General features: G+C 42.6%; 1 protein-coding gene across 1 annotated transcript in view; it reads left to right on the top strand.

Annotated features, from left to right (window-relative positions):
* Positions 1-20,868, top strand: part of LOC120065071 (protein NDRG3-like) — a 59,724-nt gene that overhangs the window by 10,002 nt on the left and 28,854 nt on the right. The window contains exons 2-3 of the mRNA XM_039015757.1: positions 15,571-15,642; positions 17,157-17,189. Of these exons, the coding sequence (XP_038871685.1) occupies positions 15,586-15,642; positions 17,157-17,189 (90 nt within the window). The 5' untranslated portion in view covers positions 15,571-15,585. The remainder of the gene's footprint in view (positions 1-15,570; positions 15,643-17,156; positions 17,190-20,868) is intronic.

Below are 20,868 nucleotides of genomic sequence, written 5' to 3'. Positions count from 1 at the left end.
TTTACTGTAACCAGCATCCTCATCCACTGAGCACCCACCGACACTGGACGTCCATGGTCATTGAAAAGTAGTTGACATTTGGTCAGTCCACCCTGGCCTTGATGTTAACGTCCACAGACGGATCGGAATGGACCAAATCTGAACCTATCAGTGATGTACATGTATGTTTCACAAGTTTAGATAGCACAATACAGTAAAGAAAAGTAGAATACAGTATATTGTACTGTACTCTATACTCTACTTTATTGTAGTGAACTGTACCCTACTCTGCTGTGCAGTATTGTACTGCACTGCACTGTACTCTACTGTGCTCTGCTGTGCTGCAATGTGATGTCCTGATTTGTGAAACATGAGGAGAATGACATTCATATTCATAATATTTATGCATTTCTTTGTAGTACAGATCAGGGACCCAATTCGGTTACCGGGTGTAAATCAGCTTCACTTACTCTTGTTAAATAACCAAAATATATTTTTTTCAAACTGAAGGTGTCATGTCATAGCTGACACCCCATACTTTCTGCCGACATCAATGAATCTTAAAACTGCAATATGAAACTTTTTGGGCGACCCAACAAAGTTCACATAGGAATGTGAGTTATAGATCTGTCATTCTCATTGAAAACAAGTCTTAAGAAGTGGTAGAGCTGTTCTATGTGCGCTATTTCTATGCTTCCCGGTTTTACATTCTGTTTTTGTGTCTTTTTACTTTCTGTTTTGTACACCAGCTGAAAATACAATATCTTTGGTTATGGAACATATACAGTACCAGTCAAAAGTTTAGTCACACCTCCTCATTCCAGGGTTTTTCTTTATTTTTACTATTTTCTACATTGTAGAATAATAGGGAAGACATCAAAACTATGAAATAACACATATGGAATCATGTAGCAACCAAAAAGTTTTAAACAAATATATTTTACATTTGAGATTCTTCAATGTAGCCACCTTTTGCCTTGATGAAAGCTTTACACACTCTTGGCATTCTCTCAACCAGCTTCATGAGGTAGTCACCTGGAATGCGCCTTGTTAAAAGTTAATTTGTGGAATTTCTTTCCTTAATGTGATTGAGCCAACAAAAAATAAATAATTGTTTAACACTTTTTTATTTAATTTTTTGGTTACTACATGATTCCATATGTGTTATTTCATAGATGTGATGTCTTCACTATTATTCTACAATGTAGAAAATAGTAAAAACTAAAGAAAAACCCTTTAATGAGTACGTGTGTCCAAACTTTTGACTGGTATTGTATATTTCACAGCGGTTTAGATGGAACAATGATTCTCAGACCATACTGTACTTGCTTGTTTGTTCACATAAACTGAAATTAGGCAAACTATTCGAATTTTTGCAATTGGGGCGGCAGGTGGTTAGAGCCTAGTGGTTAGAGCGTTTGACTTGTAACCGAAAGGTTGCAAGATCAATCCCTGAGCTGACAAGGTAAAAATCTGTCGTTCTGCCCCTGAACAAGGCAGTTAACCCACTGTTCCTAGGCTGTCATTGAAAATAAGAATTTGTTCTTAATTGACTTGCCTAGTTAAATAAAGGTACAATTTTAAAAAGGCAATGGCAGAGCGATTTCTGCATAGTGTACCTTTAATTTGGAACAGATATTTACGTTTTTAGAAAATGTGGTCACATAAACCCGAGATATTTTACCGTGATTCTGTTACCAAAGTTTGCATCTGCACAGTTCTTCCACAAAATTTAGTTTTTGTACATTTTTCATTGGAAACTGTTAAAAGCAGTCGTTGAGCATGGAGTTGTATGTTTTGTTAAACTTTTGAAGTACATGGTTTTTGTTTTAAGGGGAAAAAACATACGCATACTATATGTCCCTAAATCAATATTCTGTTAAGCCTCTATTGTATTAGCCAAGTCAACAAACATCAAAGACAAATATACATGAGTATAGACTGGTGGGTCGTGACCAACTTTGGGACAAGACAGACTGGGTTGGCTTTCAATCGAAACAACTCACAAGTTTTAGCCTTTTGCGTTGCACGCGCATCAATACCGTGATGTTGTCAACTAATCTGTTTTTACATCCATTTAACAAAGGGAGTATTCAAGATTTAAATTCAGGCTGCCGTTCACATCCCACCACCCTTTCTCCATTTTGGAATGTGTTTTAGTAACTTTGTTCTACTGTTCCAAAAGATTACCGAAATCCAGTGGTCATCTTTGGATACCAGAGGAAGACGATCTCTTGGAGAGAAACCATAGAAGCTCCTCAGAGTACAAACAATTGACTCACCTCCAGGGAGCTGATTCTGAAGCTTTGCTCAACGAACATGGCTGAAAACCTTAGCATCCCATCCTTGTCGCCAAACTGTAAAGGGGATTTTCCGTTGAACAAAAGGGAGGGGCGGTCTCGGATATAGTCGATCACCAATAATTTTGGTTTAATTACAAGGTGCAACAGGGAGACTTTTTCTTTGTTTCTGTGCTGGAGGTGTCTCCCTGTTGCAACTTGTAATTAAACCGAAATGGTTTATGATTGACAATATCTGCGACTGCTGTTCTCTTTTGATCACTTGAAAATCCCCTTTACACTTATTCAAAACCTGGGCCTATACTTAAATGGTCAGTTTTACTACATTGTAATAACAATAATACTAGTTAGGCCTATACTCCACTACTGTACTCTAGCCTAACACACAATACAGAGGTGATGTATCTAGTCTGTGCTGGACACAGTATCTAGTCTGTGCTGGACACAGTAAACCTATCTGAACCTCTGTACAGTCTCATCCATAGTCATATGAAGCTCTGGGGTATCCTTTCCTCACAAAGCTAATCTCTTGGATCACATCTCTGGGAGCTCTCTCTCTCTCTCTCTCTCTCTCCTTTATCAGCAGTAGCAGCAGCAGCAGGTGAGGGAGAGGGAGCACAGGTGGCCGGCTTGTTGATCCAGGAAGATGGATAGAGTCCAAGCCAGCCCTCTGGATGCCCTGTGCTGTCCTTCACTGCTGCTGGGGTTCATATTCACAGTCGCACACATACAGACACACACATGCACGCACGACACGTACACACACATATAATACATAATACTCACACGCACCTCTGCTGCAGTGAACTATTAGGAGATGCCAGACTAGGGCCATTGTGGTGACTGTATTACCGCCACACCGACAGTCACAAGTCATGAAGGCAGTCAAATTCCACGGTAATTAGGCTACTCCAAGCTCGATGCTGCTGCTGGTAGGCTACTAATGACCAAACTTGCTAACTGCCTGGTACTCTGCACTCTATTGTGCCTCTAATCACTCTGACATCAATGCAAATGTAATCGAAAATCTAATCAAACACTTCGTGAGAGCCCATGAGCTCATGTTGCGCAACATTTCTATAGGCTATGCAATTACGCAAGAAAACAGAGTGATGGCCTCTACTAAAAAGAGAGGAGGATCCCATCAGCTTTCAATAGGCTTGGCCTACTATATTTATTTCTCAACTTTTCATTGCTTATATTTACAACAGGAGTATAGCCTACCTGGCTGGCATGAAAATGAACCGTGCAAAAAGCGTCCTCCGTTTGCAATTTAAGTGCATAGATGACATATCTTTTCCCGCTGCATAATGGTCCATTCTAAATCAAAACAAATTTCACACATATATATTATTTAGTGTATGTAAAGACAAGATTAAATCAAGAATAGTCTGATGGGTGACAATACTGAATCGTTTCTAGTCATCTCTCCTCATTCCAGGCTTTTTCTTCTCTTGACTTTATATTGCGATTGGCAACTTTCATGAATTAGGTGCATTACCGGCACTGACCTCGTTTGTCTTTCAGTCACCCACGTGGATATAACCAATGAGGAGATGGAACGTGGGTACCTGCTTCTATAAAACAATGAGGAGATGGGAGGGGCAGGACTTGCAGCACGATCTGTGTCAGAAATAGAACTGACTTCTATTTTAGCCCTTGGCAACGCAGACGCTCATTGGCGCGTGCAATAATTGAATAACATAGATTTCTAAATGTATTTTGCAACGCGAGCGGTGTAGTCAGCCTGTAAGCAGATCTCATGCCTTTAAAGCGACTTTAAAAAAAAAAAATCATCATTAGAGTCACATCATGCAACCTTATAATGTATTAAAATTCAAAATATATAGCCTAACGTTTGTAGAACTACTAAAGTTACATTAATAACTCTAAATTAAGCATATAGTTATACCTATTTTTTTGTTAACCGCTCAACACAGAATAGTGTGCGCACTCGTTTGGAGCTTTTTTTTCAGCTTTGTTCAATTGTATTCTTCATACTATAAAATAATGCCATGGACTTCTAAGCAAATCTTGCCTGCTAAATGAACTAGTGTAGCTACAGCCATTTGGCATAGGCAGATCAGGACCTAACATTAGGACAACTCAGAGTATGCGGTTCTATTCTTCTAAAATAGACTATATTTTCTTCATGTCATGCTTCTTTAGATCTGTCTAAAATAAATAATGGATTTATTGTGAAGGTGTAGGATATATTACATGGATTTATTAGACTTTTTAAAATGTACACGTTCCAAACGTCTTCATGTGTTGAAGCCAGGAGATGTTAAATGTGTTTATGTTAATTAACGGTCAATTACCGTGAGACAGTTATTTGCTTGACAATCACCAGCTGACAAAATTTTGTGACAGCTACAGCCCTACACCAAACCAGATACGTTCCTCATTCGACATCTGGGTATCTACGCTGTTGGATATTCTCAACAAGGTGTTAAGGTGTCTGGGAGAGTGTCCAGTGACTGCATTTACTGTATATTTCTGACCGATTTAAGATCTATGGACTGGACACTAATGGACAGATGTATAGTCCTCATTATTTTTCATCTTCACGGAAAGACTGATCTTCTGTTGTCTTCGTTTTTTTTTCTACTTCATCTTTTATATTTTGTTTTATATATTTTTACGTTTACTTGTTCATAAGTGTTTTGTCCGTCTGTTATTGTGATACTTTTGCCTGTGTATCTCAGCTTTTGTGGGTTACATCTAGAGATTTCTCATGTTCTGTAGCTCAAGCACCACTTGGGAGGCCTTTGCTGATCTGTGCTCCGTTCAACAAAACACTTCATCAACCGATCGATGATTGTGGTCAGGCTCCTCCCGTACATAAATATCCACTACAGTCAGCCTTCTAGAGAAGGGAATCAAACGATGGAAGGTTATAGACAGGGTTAAGAGTATAAGGATTTTGTCCTTGGCTTCTTTTAACAGGCCCAGAAAATGTAATACCTTACCAGTTGTAATTGCAGAGAAGAAAATATGACGCCCCAGTGAATTGAACTCCTCCTAGGGCTGTTTCTGTGAGTGCAGTTAAACTGAGAACGAGAGGAACATAACAAACTATCATCAAACACTAATTTACTAAGTGAATGGCACTCAGTGAGATTGGGCCTGTGCTTGAGCAGCAGCTCCCCAGTGAGTCGTGACCCTGCTGTCTGTGGAATGTATGTAGACCACAGGATAGATCTGGGCATTTCCATGTAAAAGGACCCATGAGCACCTACATGTGAAGTTCATAGGAGCATGTCAAATGAAAGCTAAGAGTATATTTTATTTAGAAATTAAGGCATATATACATTTTTCAACCATTTAACATCCTAAAAATTTATTTTTAAGGAGATGCTTGGATTTCTGGTCCAAACTTGGAAAAGGAGTCTTCGTCAACATCAACCAAGAACAAGTTTTAAGGTATCAGAAATGCATCAAAAACAATAATGTTGAAGTAAAGACCCCTGCCAACTAATATCAACACTCATATTTAGTTTTGGAGATATTATTTGCCTTCTATAAGATTAAGAAACATTGCATTGTGCCTTGTAATTCCATTACCAAAAACCCATATATATTATCTAATTTCTCTACCTCATAAGGGGGAGGATAATGAAAGTTCACATAAGTAACAAGTAAATATAGATCTACCAATTAGTTCTAGCATTTTTACTGATATCAAGTTTGTTTATGAATTATTATCCTGAATAAAACTATAAACGCAACATGTAAAGTTTTGATCCCCTGTTTCATGAGATGAAATTAAAGATCCCAGAAGTGTTCCATATGCACACATTTGTTTACATCCCTGTTAGTGAGCATTTCTCCTTTGCCAAGATAATCCATCCACCTGACAGGTGTGGTATATCAGGAAGCTGGTTAAACAGCATGATCATTACACAGGTGCACATTGTGTATATGATGTCGTGTGGGCAAGAGGTTTGCCACTGTTAGGAACAGAGTGCCCATGGTGGGGTTATAGTATAGGCAGGCGTAAGTTACGGACAACGAACACAATAGCATTTTATCAATGGCAATTTGAATGCGCAGAGATACCGTGATGAGATCCTGAGGCCCATTATCGTGCCATTCATCCGCCGCCATCACCTCATGTTTTAGCATGATACTGCGCAGCCCCATGTCGCATGGATCTGTACACAATTTCTGGAAACTGAAAATGTCTGTTCTTCCGTGGCCTGCATACTCACCAGACGTGTCACCCGTTGAGCGGGTTTGGGATGCTCTGGATCAATATCCAGCAACTCCGCACAGCCATTGAAGAAGAGTGGAACAACATTCCACAGGCCACAATCAACAGCCTGATCAACTCTATGCGAAGGAGATGTCGCGCTGCATGAGGCAAATGTGGTCACACCAGATACTCACTGGTTTTCTGATCCACACCCCTACTTTTTTTTTTTTTAAAGGTATCTGACCAACCCATGCATATCTGTATTCACAGTCATGTGAAATCCATAGATTAGAGCCTAATGACTATATTTAAATTTCCTTTTTATATGAACTGTAACTCAGTAGAATCTTTGAAATTGTTGCCTGTTACGTTTATATTTTTGTTCGGTGATAAATCGGTAATGGAATTACCAAAACATCAGTAATGGAATTGGCTATAATGGGATATCATAGTAGTTACAAACCACAGGTGGGCATACTGTTGTGTGCAGCTGATAACTGTTTTTTTCTTTCTCTTTCTTTCTGTCTTCTGGTGATCAAAGCAAGAGTGTGAAAACAGTCTGGACGACCCCTTCCTCTCTCTCTCTCGCTCCCTCTCTCTGCTCCTCTCTCACTCTTTCCAGTTACTGTCAACTGTCCAAGCTCTTAGTGACTGACACCTGCCATGACACCTACCACTTACCCTCTTTATTTTGCTTTAAAAATATATATATATTTTCTACTTTTACCCCTTTTGTGATACTGTAATTGGGGGCCTCACTTACCCTCTTTCTATTTACTGTAACAAGCATCCTCTCCCACTGAACACTGACCGACACCAACGTCCATGGATGGTGAAAAGTAGTTGAAATTTGTTCAATCCACCCTGGCTGGACCAAATCTTAACCAATCATAGACCTCTGTTTCAAGTTTGGACGCCACTGTACATTACTGTACTACAGTAGAGTTCAGCACAGTATAAAACAGAAAAGTAGAGTACAGTGCACTGAACTGAACTCTGCTGTGCTGTACTGGGATGTCCAAACTTGTGAAACATACACTTCTGTGATTGTTTCAGATTTGATCTGATCTGGACCAACCAAATGTGGTCTTTTCTGGGGGCGGAGTTCATTACAATAATAACCAATGTGTATAGTAATACCCAAATATGCAAAAGAAGGATATTGCATATTTCTACATTTTGTGTATCTATTAAGGATACATTGACATGAAGAGAACTATATTCAAATCCCAAATTATGCATTTCTGTATAGTACAGATCAGGGAGCCCTGATATAATTATGTTACTGGATGTAAATCCACTTCACCTACTGTAGTTCAATAACCAAAATATTTCATAAATGACAGCCCAATCTTTCTGCAGACATCTTTTAATCTTAATTCAGAGCAGATTTTTAAGAGTTTGGGGAAAACGTGGTCACATAAAAAAAATTGATGGGAGATTTAACTGTAATTCTGTGACCAAACGTTGAATCTGCACAGTTCTTCCAGTAAATGTGTTTTTGTGAAATGTTCTGTGTAAAATGTTCAAAGTAGTCCTTGTGCATAGAGTTATATGGTTTGTTGAACTTTGAAATCAATGGTTTTTGTTTGGCATACATTTTAAGTAAAAAGTCTGAGTCAAGGCGTAATGCCGTTGCCATGGAATTGCCTATTTGTGGGTAGTGTATGTACAGAAAAGATCTGTGCTCAAGAAGGCAATCTTATCTCACAGTTTTTTTTTAGTCCCTGTTACTGTACTTTGTCTTAAATGATCTAGACCTTAGACTATTGGAGATATTTGAATGGTCAGCTTTCAGGGTTTTGCCTCAACAATACTGAGGACAGTTTACACTGTTGAACCCAACTGTCGTTGCTAAATTGTTTGGGTTGGTCTGATGAGCGGTTTTATGTATATTATCATGAAAAGGTCATTTGGTCGTCATGGCGTCACCAGTAGGGCTGCATGGAGGGGGGTGACCAGGAGAGGAGAGATGGTGCAAGTGCTGTTCTGGAAGGGTCGACCTCTGTCTGTCTCAGATTGAGTTGTCATGATCTGTCACAGTGACAGTCAGCCATGGCCGTGTGATGGCTCTATCAGGAGAAAGGCTAGACCCTATTTGGTTAGACCAACTGTGGCTGCTCACCACAGATCCATATATTTCTACAGACTGACCTAGACCCAACCCACCTACCTGCGATCCGCATGGAGATACTCTCATATGCCTGTGTTGAATAAAGAATACCACTTTGCATTTGTTTCTATTTAATAATCTCGCAGAGAGAATGGGTGTGTGACAGTGTCTTGGTTATCTCTGAGTGTGAGCCTTGCTGTTTTAGTTGTCACACTAACATGTACTGATGATCTTGTGGTTCTGTCATCCATCTTTGGGCCAGTGTTCTGCCCTGTAGTGTAGACACACCAGACCCCTGGGTCCTGTAAACCTGTTATCTGGAGTAAGGTTCACCGTGGCACAACTCTGACATGAACCCCGCCTCACCTGCTTTCTCATGCTCTCTCTCGCTCTCTCCCTCTCTACCCTTCTCTTTACCTCTGGCTCTCCCTCCTCCCTCTGTCCTGCCTCTCCACTCCTGTCTGAACAAGTAAGCAGTGCTAGGAATCCCCCACAGACCGTCCCTACCAGCTCCTTGGCGGGGTAGCCTGCGAACAGGGTGGAGTGGGGCGTTCAAGCACATACAGTTGAGATTCTATTAGCAGCACTTCGAACAGACACGTCAGCCGGCCCATTCAGCTTTATTTATAGCAGGAGTAGCAGCACTGGTAGTGTCCTGGACAATGTTATAGATTGTAGCAGATTTATTGGGAGTCATTCATCTGTTGTCATTCCGCTCAGTAGTATATTTTTTTTAAGTTGCCCCTGTGCGTTTTGTGAGGGCTGTGTTGGGTCGTATTGATTTACCAATAATGATAATGCATGCCAGTTGCCATTGTCAGAATGGAAGGGCAGCGTCTCCGTTCCCTGTTTTTGAATCTGTTTTAATAATCCTTTGGAACGTCAGATACGCCTCCAGATTGTTTACCTGGCAGTCCTTTTGTTCTATTTCAATCTGTGGGTATAACGTCATGAGAACAATACATACAAGTAGAGCATTTTCCACCGCTAGTGTTGAGTCAGAGGTTCTGTGCCATCTTCATGCTCTATAATCAACCCCCCCCTTGATGTAACAGGGGTATCATTGCTTTTCTGGCCTCAGAGAAAGCATTAGACACTGCAGAATCAAATCACATCACTCTATAAGTGATATGCATGCAGTGTAGTGCTCAGTCCACCACATGACTTATACATGAACACCAAAATAGACGTTCTTGAGTCGGGAGAGGCTGAGGATGTAGGCTACACACAGAACATGGAAAGACTTACTCATGGGCAATTCCATGCTAATGGAATTATGCTCTCACTTTTTCACTTTAATATGTATACCAAACAAAAACCATAGATTTCATAGAACTCTATGCATAATGACTCCTTTTAACAATCTCCACTGAATATTTTATGAAAACACATTTACAGGAAGAACTGTGCTTCTGTTTGGTAACAGAGTAAAAGGGAGATTTTACCGTAGTACTTCTGTTACCAGAAAAAAAATGTTATTTATTCATTACTGGGTCAATTGTTCACAGTGGTCATTGTGGATAGAGTTGTATGGTTTGTTGGTTTTGAAATACATTTTAAAGTGAAAAATCTGAGTCTCAGCATGATTCTGTTATCGTGGAATTGCCCTCATACAATCGGCTCTCAAAGACACTCAGGATCTACATGTCATGATGCTGTATTTATGGTTTAGACATATACTTCCTTTGATTTAATGTTTAAATGGAGTTTTCCAGTTGCTATTTGCAGTGGAAAAAAAGAGTGCTGGACAGTGACACCACTTTATGGGCAAAGTAGACTGCTGGACAGGTTTTTTTTTTTTTTTTTTTTTTGTGTAGTAAAACTAGCATCCCTTAGAATTTGTGACGTAATGGTTTGTGCGCATGCATGTTGGGGGGGGGGGGGGGGGGGTGTATTGGAAACCTGCTGATGATGCCAACTGATATGAGGTCTTAAATCAATATGAGAAATGCCTTTTTTAATCTCATAAGTACATTAGCAGATAAAGTGCCCCCACAAGGAATGATGCAATTCTTTAAAAGCCCTCTAAGAATAATGAGATGTCTTGCAGCGGATGTTCCGAAAGAGAGAGTCTTGACAGAGCGTGCGTGTGCACCTGTGTTTTGTTCGAATACGACAGGGTTGCCCAGTCCTTAGTGACTTTAGAGAGGGGGATGAGGCTCCCCTTTTGGCAGACAAATAAGCGCAGTGACTGCTGTGTGCCAGTGAGGGCTCTGATAATGAACTGAGCCATGACCTGCTCTGACATTCACACACACACACACACACACACCGGTGACTGTGTTTTGAGTTATTGCTTGTAGGAGGGTCATGAAATTAAATCTCTGAGAGTGTCTGTGTGGTTGTGTTTTCCAATATGAAAGTGACAGGTTTAGACATTGAAGTCATTATAAATGAACAATGTATTGTGTATTTGGCTGTTAATCCTTCAAAGATCCAGAGAAGTGCTTGGCATTGTGTGGGCTCAGTTCCAGATTATTCCTAACACTAACCCAGGCAGCTACTTTTGGTCAGGGAATTAGAGGGAAAATCTCTTCATTTCACAGAATTATACTCTGGGGTGGATTATGCCTTTCTTGCATTAACACTCCCATTTGTCTTTTGTCACTAGCACTAACTTGGCTGATAGCTGCTTTATTGAGGAAAGGTTTTAAGGATGACTGTGGGCTGGGTGGTAGCCCAGTGGTTAAGAGGTTGGTTCAGTAACCAAAAGGTTCCTGGTTTGAATCCCCGAGCCGACTATTCAAAAATCTGTCGACGTGCCCTAGAGCAAGGAATTTAACCATAATTGCTCCTGTAAGTCGCTCTGGATAAGAGTGTCTGTTAAGATATAAAGATAAAATATGCGCAGTTGTCTCATCTAGCCACCTTAACATGAATGCACCAACTTTAAGTTATACACAGACTAAGCGCTCTAAACAGTGTGGAGGAAAGCACTGATGTGGAGCAGCCAGGGCAGATGTTTTTAGTGAGATGTTCCTGGTTTGAACACAGGCCAGTTAGTTGTACCTTTTCAGAAGGTGGCCATGACAGGACCATTGAGTCACATAAAAGAAAGCAGGCATGGGGTCTGGTATCAATTGTTGGCTGGGAGGGCAGCGTGCGCATCCCAGGAATTTGGCTTGGCTTGTTTTCCTCCTGAGTTTTTTTTTTATGCCTGACTACCAATCCAAAACACCTTCCAAACACACATAGGATTCTCTGTTCTTTAATTGGAACTGTCATTAAAGTTATTTGGCCCAAAATGAAACGGGACAGCCAGAAAACAGACAGTCCCTCTATTTCAGCTTGTTGTCAGGGCCCTGCTCTCGCATTAGATCCTTCAGCCATAGGGGACCTTAAGGTAGGTCAAATCAAACCATGGTAACATACAGACAGGTTAGTTAACTCAGGGTCACCATTGTGACAATACGGTAGGTCAAATTAGGGTCACCATGGTGGTGTCTAGGTAGGTTACCCTAGGCCTAGGGTTTCCATGGCGATGTCTAGGTAGGTAGAAATAAGGTCACCATGGCAACATGTAGGGGAATAATTCAGGGTCACCATGATGTCGTTTTAAGGAAGGCTACCTCAGAGTCAGCATCATGACTAGGTTCTCAGAAAAATGTGATCCATCATTGGAGCCTCTCCCAGACTGCACTGCTCTTCAAGGTGAGATGGAGATAGATAGATGGGGAGGAGGCAGGGGGAGGAGTGTGAATGCGTCCTCTCCATCGATCATTCAGCACCGGCTGCTGACAAGGCGGCTACAGGACTCCCTTTTGTTTCGCGCTGGCGTGTGTGTCTCAGCACTAGGCTAAAGCTAATAACACATCTGACCCCCAGCTAGCCCAGGTCAGAGGGCAGGGCATCAATGGTGGGTTCTCCTTTAGACCAGTGGAGTTTCAGTCACACAGGATGGAAGATGGGGAACAGAGGAATACAGTCAAACATTTTAAAATAGGACTATTTTAACTCTTAAATTCCTATTAAGTAGTATATTGCTAGGACTTTAGTAGTATATTGCTTGGTAGCTGGGGTGAAGACCTGAGCTTTCTTCAGTTTAGTGGCTGTGGTTTCTCAGACATGATCTCCAGTGATGTTTTTCCTAGCGCTCGGTCCCAAGTCACTGTTGCAGTGTGGTGGGATGTTGAACATTGATAGGAGGAGGCACTGGGTGCAGCGTGCTGAGAGCTAAAATTGACCACGAGAACAGCTACTGTGTCTGTGTGTGTCCACGCATCTCCTTAACCTTTTCATAAACGAGACCGTTGATAGCCATACTGTATTCAGAATATCCATAATCCACTACCAGTCAGGTCTTCCAGACAGTTATGCACCTCATTGTACTGTTTTAGCTGTTTACGCCATTCCCCCTTCCTCCATATTTATCAATGCACTTGGCATGTTCTTAGAATCGTCTGATGTCAGAGGCATTTAACCAAATGTGACCATCTCTCTAATGGACTCCCAGTCAAATATGTGTCCACAGAGAGCAAACACATGCCTTGTCTATCCATCTGTCCTCTAGGCGATCTCCTCTTAACTCTCATTGCCTGAATAATCTCTGAATGACTATCTGAAGTGTGTTACATGGCACAGTGGATGAATGTGACCACAGGGAAGGAGTTAGATGATTTAGTGTCTCTCTCCAGACCTACACTGCCCCGATCTGTTCCTCCCATTATAGTCTATCTCTTCGCCTTGTCTCTTTGGCTCTCATTTGTCCCAAGGGGCTCCTAGCTTAGAATAAACATCGCCGGCTTTGTCTCTATGGCAACCGCAGCACACTGCGTACAGTAGAATGTGAATCTGTTGGAGACGGAGGTGTCTAGACGTGACCTGGTGTTCTTATAGTTAACGTGGGACAGGGTCGGGCCATAGAAAATATACAGTACAATAAAATACAATACCACTTCCTATTGTGGGATAGCTCTTAGGGATTTACCCCCCCCCCCCAAATGAGAGAGGGGAATTCCACGATAACTGAATTATGTCAAATGTATGCCAAACAAAGTTTAACAAACCATACAACTCTCTGCACAATGACTACTTCGAACAATTTTACACAGTAAAAAAAATACATTTACTGGAAAAACTGTGCAAATGCAAAGTTTGGTAACAGAATTACAGTAAAATATCCCTGTTATTCTGTTACCAAACTTTGTATCTGCACAGTTCTTCCTGTAAATGTGTTTTTATCAAATATTCAGTGGAAATTGTTCAAAGTAGTCATTGGGCATGGAGTTCTGTGGTTTTGTTAAATGTTTAAATGAATGGTTTTTGTTTATTATACATTTTTATAGTGAAAAATCTGGGTCTCAGTGTAATTCCATTTACCATGGAATTTCCAAGAGCAATTGAGGTTTGTTTGTCAGGTAACCCAGTACGGGTCAAAGGAGTTGAGGTGGGAAATGAACCTGTTTGTCTGTCATTTGGGTATAAGCCTGACCCTGCCCCCTGGGGGCTGCGTTAGCCGATTAGAAGTCTATGATTACAGTTGGCCTTTGCTACCGGCCCACTTTCTGTGTCAGTGCTGAGGAAGTGTTGGATTGATCCGGTCAGTCCGGTCAAGCATGCAGAATATTTGTTTTTCTTTTTTCTAGCTTCTTGTCGAAATATTATTTAGTTCCTTTGAGCCGGATTTGTCAACAGGATTGCTGGGCATATTTTCACCCTGCTAAGTACCGTCGACGCTTGATGTGCAGGCATAAGCTACCGTTTTGATTACTTTTATATGATGGAACGTCCAGTCTGTTTCAGGAAGACAGTGAAGTCTTGCCACAGGGATATATTATGTTATGTATATTATATTTCACTCATCATACGGAGGCTATTTACACTGGTCATGCACTATATCAGGTCTAAGAACAGCCTAATGCTTCCTGCTGACTCAAACTGGGATGACGTAATCTGTGGAGTGGAGCTGTTCTGGTTGGTTGAGTTCCAGGCAGTCCAAGCAAATCACCAACCCACCCTGAAGGTGAAATGCTACCTCAGCTCAAGGTTGTCAGAGGCGGGCCCTGACACAGGAAGTGATTGTAGTACTGGAACTCCCATTGGCTGTTGTCAATCCAATACCCATTGCCTTTTCTTTTGAAGACCAGCCTTCACTGTATTTGTACTGTACATTTTTAGAGCAATTTTTCTGTTAATTGAGCTTGTTAATATGAGTATATAAAAAATATAGGTGAGAGTTAGTTACAATATGGGCTCAGTTTTATTTTATTCTGTTGTTAGAAGCATTGACCTAAGAGAAGGCCTCTAGATGATATCTCCTGTTATCCGTAACATGATCTTGTCTTTCAGAGAGCCAGGTAACAGAACACCATTAAGGTCCTCACCTTGAGCAGGCGGCGATGGGGTAAAAGGGGCTGGCAATGGTGGGGGTGATTGCGTGCCGCCCGGGCGTCGTCTCTCTCGGTGAAATTATTTGCCAGGACAAACTGAGGCCTCAAGGGGAAAACAAATGAGGGACTTGTGTGGTATCCCTGCTTGCCTTTCTTCCTGCCTGTCTGGTCCCTGGGTGTAAACTATGAAAGGATAGAATCACCTTTTACACAGACAGTCAGAATTCTCTTGAACCCCTCAGCTCCATCATCATCCTCATCCTCGTCACGGCGACACAGCTCAGGTCTGTTCGGGAGAGTCCCAGGGGAGGAATGACAGGGCACGACACACCTCTCTCATCCCACATAAACAGATCAATCAGCCTGTTGTGTAGTTACTAACTGCTCCCATGTTAACTAATAGCGAGAAGCTGACATGAATCTGAACATTTTATCGACGCAGCAGGGGTCTCTCAGATCTTCTTTGTGTTTGCATTGACACATACCATCATACAAAGACTATTATTTGCATGTGCTATAATTGTGCAGCTCTAATTTCTGAAGATGTGCTATGTATGCCATGTGTAGCTCACAGAGAGGGAGACAAGAAATTCACCTGTCTGTCTCTCTCTCTCCTCTCTCTCTGTCTGTCTCTCTCTCTGTGTGGTGTAGTGACAAGACAGGAAGATGGATGAGCTACAGGACGTGCAGTTGACTGAGATCAAGCCCCTGCTGACCAATAAGGTGAGAGGATGAGATGACCACTTGAATGGGAGATTTATACATACACAGATAGATGTGCAGAATGTTGCCTATACATGACACACAGAGACTTATTCAGTATTTGTCTCCAGTGTGAACAGTGCCTCTCTCCCCACTCCAGAACGCTGTTCATCAAAGTGAATTATTTATCATCTCAGCTTCACTGTAGTGAGTGAAGAGTCAATAGAAGAACAAAAAGCAAGCGATGGAGTTAGGCTCAAGAGAGCGAAACAGAGGATAGAGAGAGATGGAGGGAGAGGAGGGAAAGATGAAAGGGGAAGCTAGCATCAACTCTGCTCTTTTTTTGTGAGCTTGAAAGATTCAGGTGCGAGGGGGGAAAACCTCCAGCAGATCAAAGCTTCCTTCCCACGGTTCCTCAAGGACCTCCGTCTACACTGCAGCATCAGGGAGGGCATGAGCTCCCAGCCTGCCTTGGAGAAGGAAGTCAGCCCATCTGTGTAGATTGACCGCTATTAAACCCAGAGGGGACTATTCTGTTCCAGACAGTTCCAGTGCGACCTGGAATTTTCCTTTAGGAGCACCAGTACGCCTAGAAAAATGACAGATTCTAGCTTTATTACCCCAAATATTTTGCATTGTGCTCCTAAATTTCTTTGTGTACATCTGTTTTTCTTAAAACTCAGGCGCATACGTGCTCCTTGTAAAACAAAGGTCAGCGTAGAGCCCTGTAGACTCTATGCTTCACAGGAAATAAGTTGATGTATAGGTTGAGGCAGAGGGTGCTGCGCCATGCATCATGGGCTGAACAGGCCATTTATCACCTGACAGTGGTGCTGGTGAAGTGGGCTGGCTGTGGAAAGAGAGGAAGAGGAGAAGTGCGAGGGTTCACTCCCGTCATTATCTGTCCACGTTAAGCAGACCGCCTGCCTTCCCTCCTTTGGGACAACAACTCCCATTGTTAGGGTAGAGACAAGACCATCTTGTCAATGTATACAGTATCTCGGCTGTGGACCGGTTGAAGGAAGTAAGGCAGAATCATGAGCTCATTTGAATGAATGGGTTTATGGCTGACCTCTCACTCCATCTAGTGGCCAGGCCACCTCATTAAGAACCAAGCAGACACTCACAGGAGCCTGCAGGATAGACGTGAGGACATACAGACGGTAATGAGATTATAGGTGAGGGAGATAGATGGGATACCATATTTCGTCTGTCAATCAACCAGTGCCTGTATACTGAAACTCCCATAGCCGTGTTTTCTAAAATACTGTAGGGCTCCCGAGTGGGGCAGCAGTCTAAGGCACTGCATCTCAGTGCTAGAGGCGTCACTACAGACCCTGGTTCGATTCCAGGCTGTATCACGATTGGGAGTCCCATAGGGCAGTGCACAATTGGCCCAGCGTGGTTAGGGTTTGGCCGGGGTAGGGCGTCATTGTAAATAAGAATTTGTTCTTAACCAACTTGCCTAGTTAAATATCATGTTTTCTAACATCCAACACCTCATTAACATACCTTTCTTTCCTCTTTTCTCTCAGAATTCCCATAACTTCCAGGACTTTGACTGCCAGGTGAGTGTCTCCAGTTCTATAAGAAACGGATGCTGTTTTGTACTGCTCTATTTCAGTGATTTGATTCAGGCCAGGAGAGCTTTGAAAGGGCTCTCCTCTCAATTCCTGTTAATTGAGCCAAACAGAGGGAAGGTGTTCTGCTCAGGTAACAAGTGGTGGTTTGGGGACATGGCCTCCTTCTGATCCTCCTGCATTTAGTTTGCCCTGGATTTAACTGGAGTTCCTTTCTCACAATGAAAAGTCTGCAGGTGGAATGGTGATGCTAATTTCACAAGCCAAGTGGTGGAAAACATGTTTCTTTTGAGACTGGCTCAGCTTTATTTGTTGGTGTGTACACAGCAAACACAAACAGCAGCATTAGTAGTGACCTTTGGGTCACCCTCCCACTGGCCTTAAGCTCAGAGTTATGCCCCCGCTCCCCAGCTCCTGTGCTGTGTGTGAGTCTGCTGATGGGGGAGTTGAGGCCGAGCCATGGAGAGCGCGGGACAGCCTGGCATTCATAGTGGGCCTCCAGCCATACAAGGCTCAGTGAGGTGTACTACGAATCACGTTTGAGGAATTAGTGAGGTTACTTTGGTCAACTCTTAGTTCATCTCGGGTTAACCGGTACAACAAAAGTGGCTCACCTTTTAGCCAGGTACATTTCTATGGCAACGTATCCTTCAGAACTAAATCAAATCAAATAAAATTTATTTATATAGCCCTTCGTACATCAGCTGATATCTCAAAGTGCTGTACAGAAACCCAGCCTAAAACCCCAAACAGCAAGCAATGCAGGTGTAGAAGCACGGTGGCTAGGAAAAACTCCCTAGAAAGGCCAAAACCTAGGAAGAAACCTAGAGAGGAACCAGCCTATGAGGGGTGGCCAGTCCTCTTTTGGCTGTGCCGGGTGGAGATTATAACAGAACATGGCCAAGATGTTCAAATGTTCATAAATGACCAGCATGGTCAAATAATAATAATCACAGTAGTTATCGAGGGTGCAGCAAGTCAGCACCCCAGGAGTAAATGTCAGTTGGCTTTTTTAGCACGTCCGGTGAACAAGTCAGGGTTCCATAGCCGCAGGCAGAACAGTTGAAACTGGAGCAGCAGCAAGGCCAGGTGGACTGGGGACAGCAAGGAGTCATCATGCCAGGTAGTCCTGACGCATGGTCCTAGGGCTCAGGTCCTCCGAGAGAGAGAAGGAGAGAATTAGAGAGAGCATACTTAAATTCACACAGGACACCGGATAAGACAGGAGAAGTCCTCCAGATATAACAAACTGACCCTAGCCCCCCGACACATAAACTACTGCAGCATAAATACTGGAGTCTGAGACAGGAGGGGTCAGGAGACACTGTGGCCCCAGCCGATGATACCCCCGGACAGGGCCAAACAGGAAGGATATAACCCCACCCACTTTGCCAAAGCACACCCCCCACCCCACTAGAAGGAAATCTTCAAACACCAACTTACCATCCTGAGACAAGGCCGAGTATAGCCCACAAAGATCTCCGCCACGGCACAAACCAAGGGGGGGCGCCAACCCAGACAGGAAGATCACGTCAGTGACTCAACCCACTCAAGTGACGCACCCCTCCTAGGGACGGCATGAAAGAGCACCAGTAAGCCAGTGACTCAGCCCCTGTAATAGGGTTAGAGGCAGAGAATCCCAGTGGAGAGAGGGGAACCGGCCAGGCAGAGACAGCAAGGGCGGTTCGTTGCTCCAGAGCCTTTCCGTTCACCTTCACACTCCTGAGCCAGACTACACTCAATCATATGACCTACTGAAGAGATGAGTCTTCAGTAAAGACTTAAAGGTTGAGACCGAGTCTGCGTCTCTCACATGGGTAGGCAGACCATTCCATAAAAATGGAGATCTATAGGAGAAAGCCCTGCCTCCAGCTGTTTGCTTAGAAATTCTAGTAACCTGTAACCCGTCTTGTAACCTGCTCCGGGGCAGGCTAACTCACATTTTACATTTACATTTTAGTCATTTAGCAGACGCTCTTATCCAGAGCGACTTACAGTAGAGTGCATACATTTTATTACATTTTTACATTTCATTACATTTTACATACTGAGACAAGGATATCCCTACCGGCCAAACCCTCCCTAACCCGGACGACGCTATGCCAATTGTGCGTCGCCCCACGGACCTCCCGGTTGCGGCCGGCTGCGACAGAGCCTGGGCGCGAACCCAGCCCAGCCTGGGCGCGAACCCAGAGACTCTGGTGGCGCAGCTAGCACTGCGATGCAGTGCCCTAGACCACTGCGCCACCCGGGAGGTCGAACTCCATGTATCTTTAGCCGGGAGTTGAGGACCAATTAAATCAGATTCCCTCCCTCTCGCAAAGATTGTGCCTTTGTCCCCTTGGACTAGCCATGGGCGATATGAACATGCAGTTACAAGTCTAGCTCGAGCAGGTTCAAGTAAGGGGTGGGTGCATGATCAATATCTACCTTTTGTAATATGGATATAGCCTGAGCTGGAATGTGAAGCTGGCTAGCTTTATAAAAACCTGAGTAGATCTAGCTTGCTTCGTAGTGTTGACGGCTTGGTTGTTTAGCAACAAAACCGATGCATGTGCAACTATGGTGAAAAACAGATGGGGTTGGCTTTGTTGACAAAATGTAAACTATATTTTGTCTCCAATGTTTATTGAAAATATAAATCAATTTGCACAGTGAGCACTTGTTGTCTCTCAAATACATTGTTACAGTTGTTGGTTAGCTAGCTATAGCAAATGTTTGTCAAAACAAGACATGGTTTCAAGAACAAGATGAAACTAACTGAAACTAGCCACTTACTGTTCCCCCACATGGCAGTTTCTTGTCATTCTTGCTCGCTATTTGGCCATCCAGAATAACAACAACACGCTGACTTCTGCACCATGGAAGCATGCACATCGTTTTCAGCTAACCCATCTATACCATCTATACCATTCTGGTTAAACTGTGATAGGCTTGAGATGGGGTTCATCATGGGGTGGTTGTGGTTACGGCAGCCATTTTGGTTCTGGAGTTGTATCTGTCAGTTGCTCTGGTATGGTTCTCTATCAATGTACAATTGAACAAGTGACGTTTTATTTCATGATTAAGGTTTTATTTTGATGCTTTGAACTTGTGCAGATTCTGGTGTGTTAAGTTGTTGTAAGGCCATGTTCTGTGGACAAACCTTTTATGGGATAATACTGAGTCGTGACTCGTTAAACCACACCAGCCTGAGGCCCTGAGGATCAAGACAACAGCCAATGAATGCCTTTCGTTCTCCATTACACAGCGAATCACTGCCATGTAACACTGAGTGGGAAGAAGAAGAAGAGGTGGAGTGGTTTCTGTGATATTGTATGATTCTTTCATATTGTATGATATTGTGTGATGTCTAAATACATTTCAAACATGCAAATAGAACTGCCAGACAGGATAATTATTAGTGATCGATACAGTTACATATCGGGATATTATTTTTTTGACAATGTATTGTTTTGACCTGCGTTAGTTGGCTGTATTTTCACCAAAACGCCAGTATTCTTCCTTCATAGCTTGTGCTCCATCTTCTTTTTAAATAGGGAGCCAATTTGTTTTCAGCACTTTAATGTCCATGACTGATCAGACATCTGGTCAATGTTTGGAATATTGAATTGCACTAAAATCATAGTATCGAATCGCGATACATATAGAATAAATTTCATTGCAA

This window comes from Salvelinus namaycush, chromosome 20, assembly GCF_016432855.1.
Source record: "Salvelinus namaycush isolate Seneca chromosome 20, SaNama_1.0, whole genome shotgun sequence".
Lineage (NCBI taxonomy): Eukaryota > Metazoa > Chordata > Actinopteri > Salmoniformes > Salmonidae > Salvelinus > Salvelinus namaycush.
The sequence above is the reverse complement of the archived record's forward strand: the minus strand, read 5'-3'. Positions and strand labels throughout refer to the sequence as shown.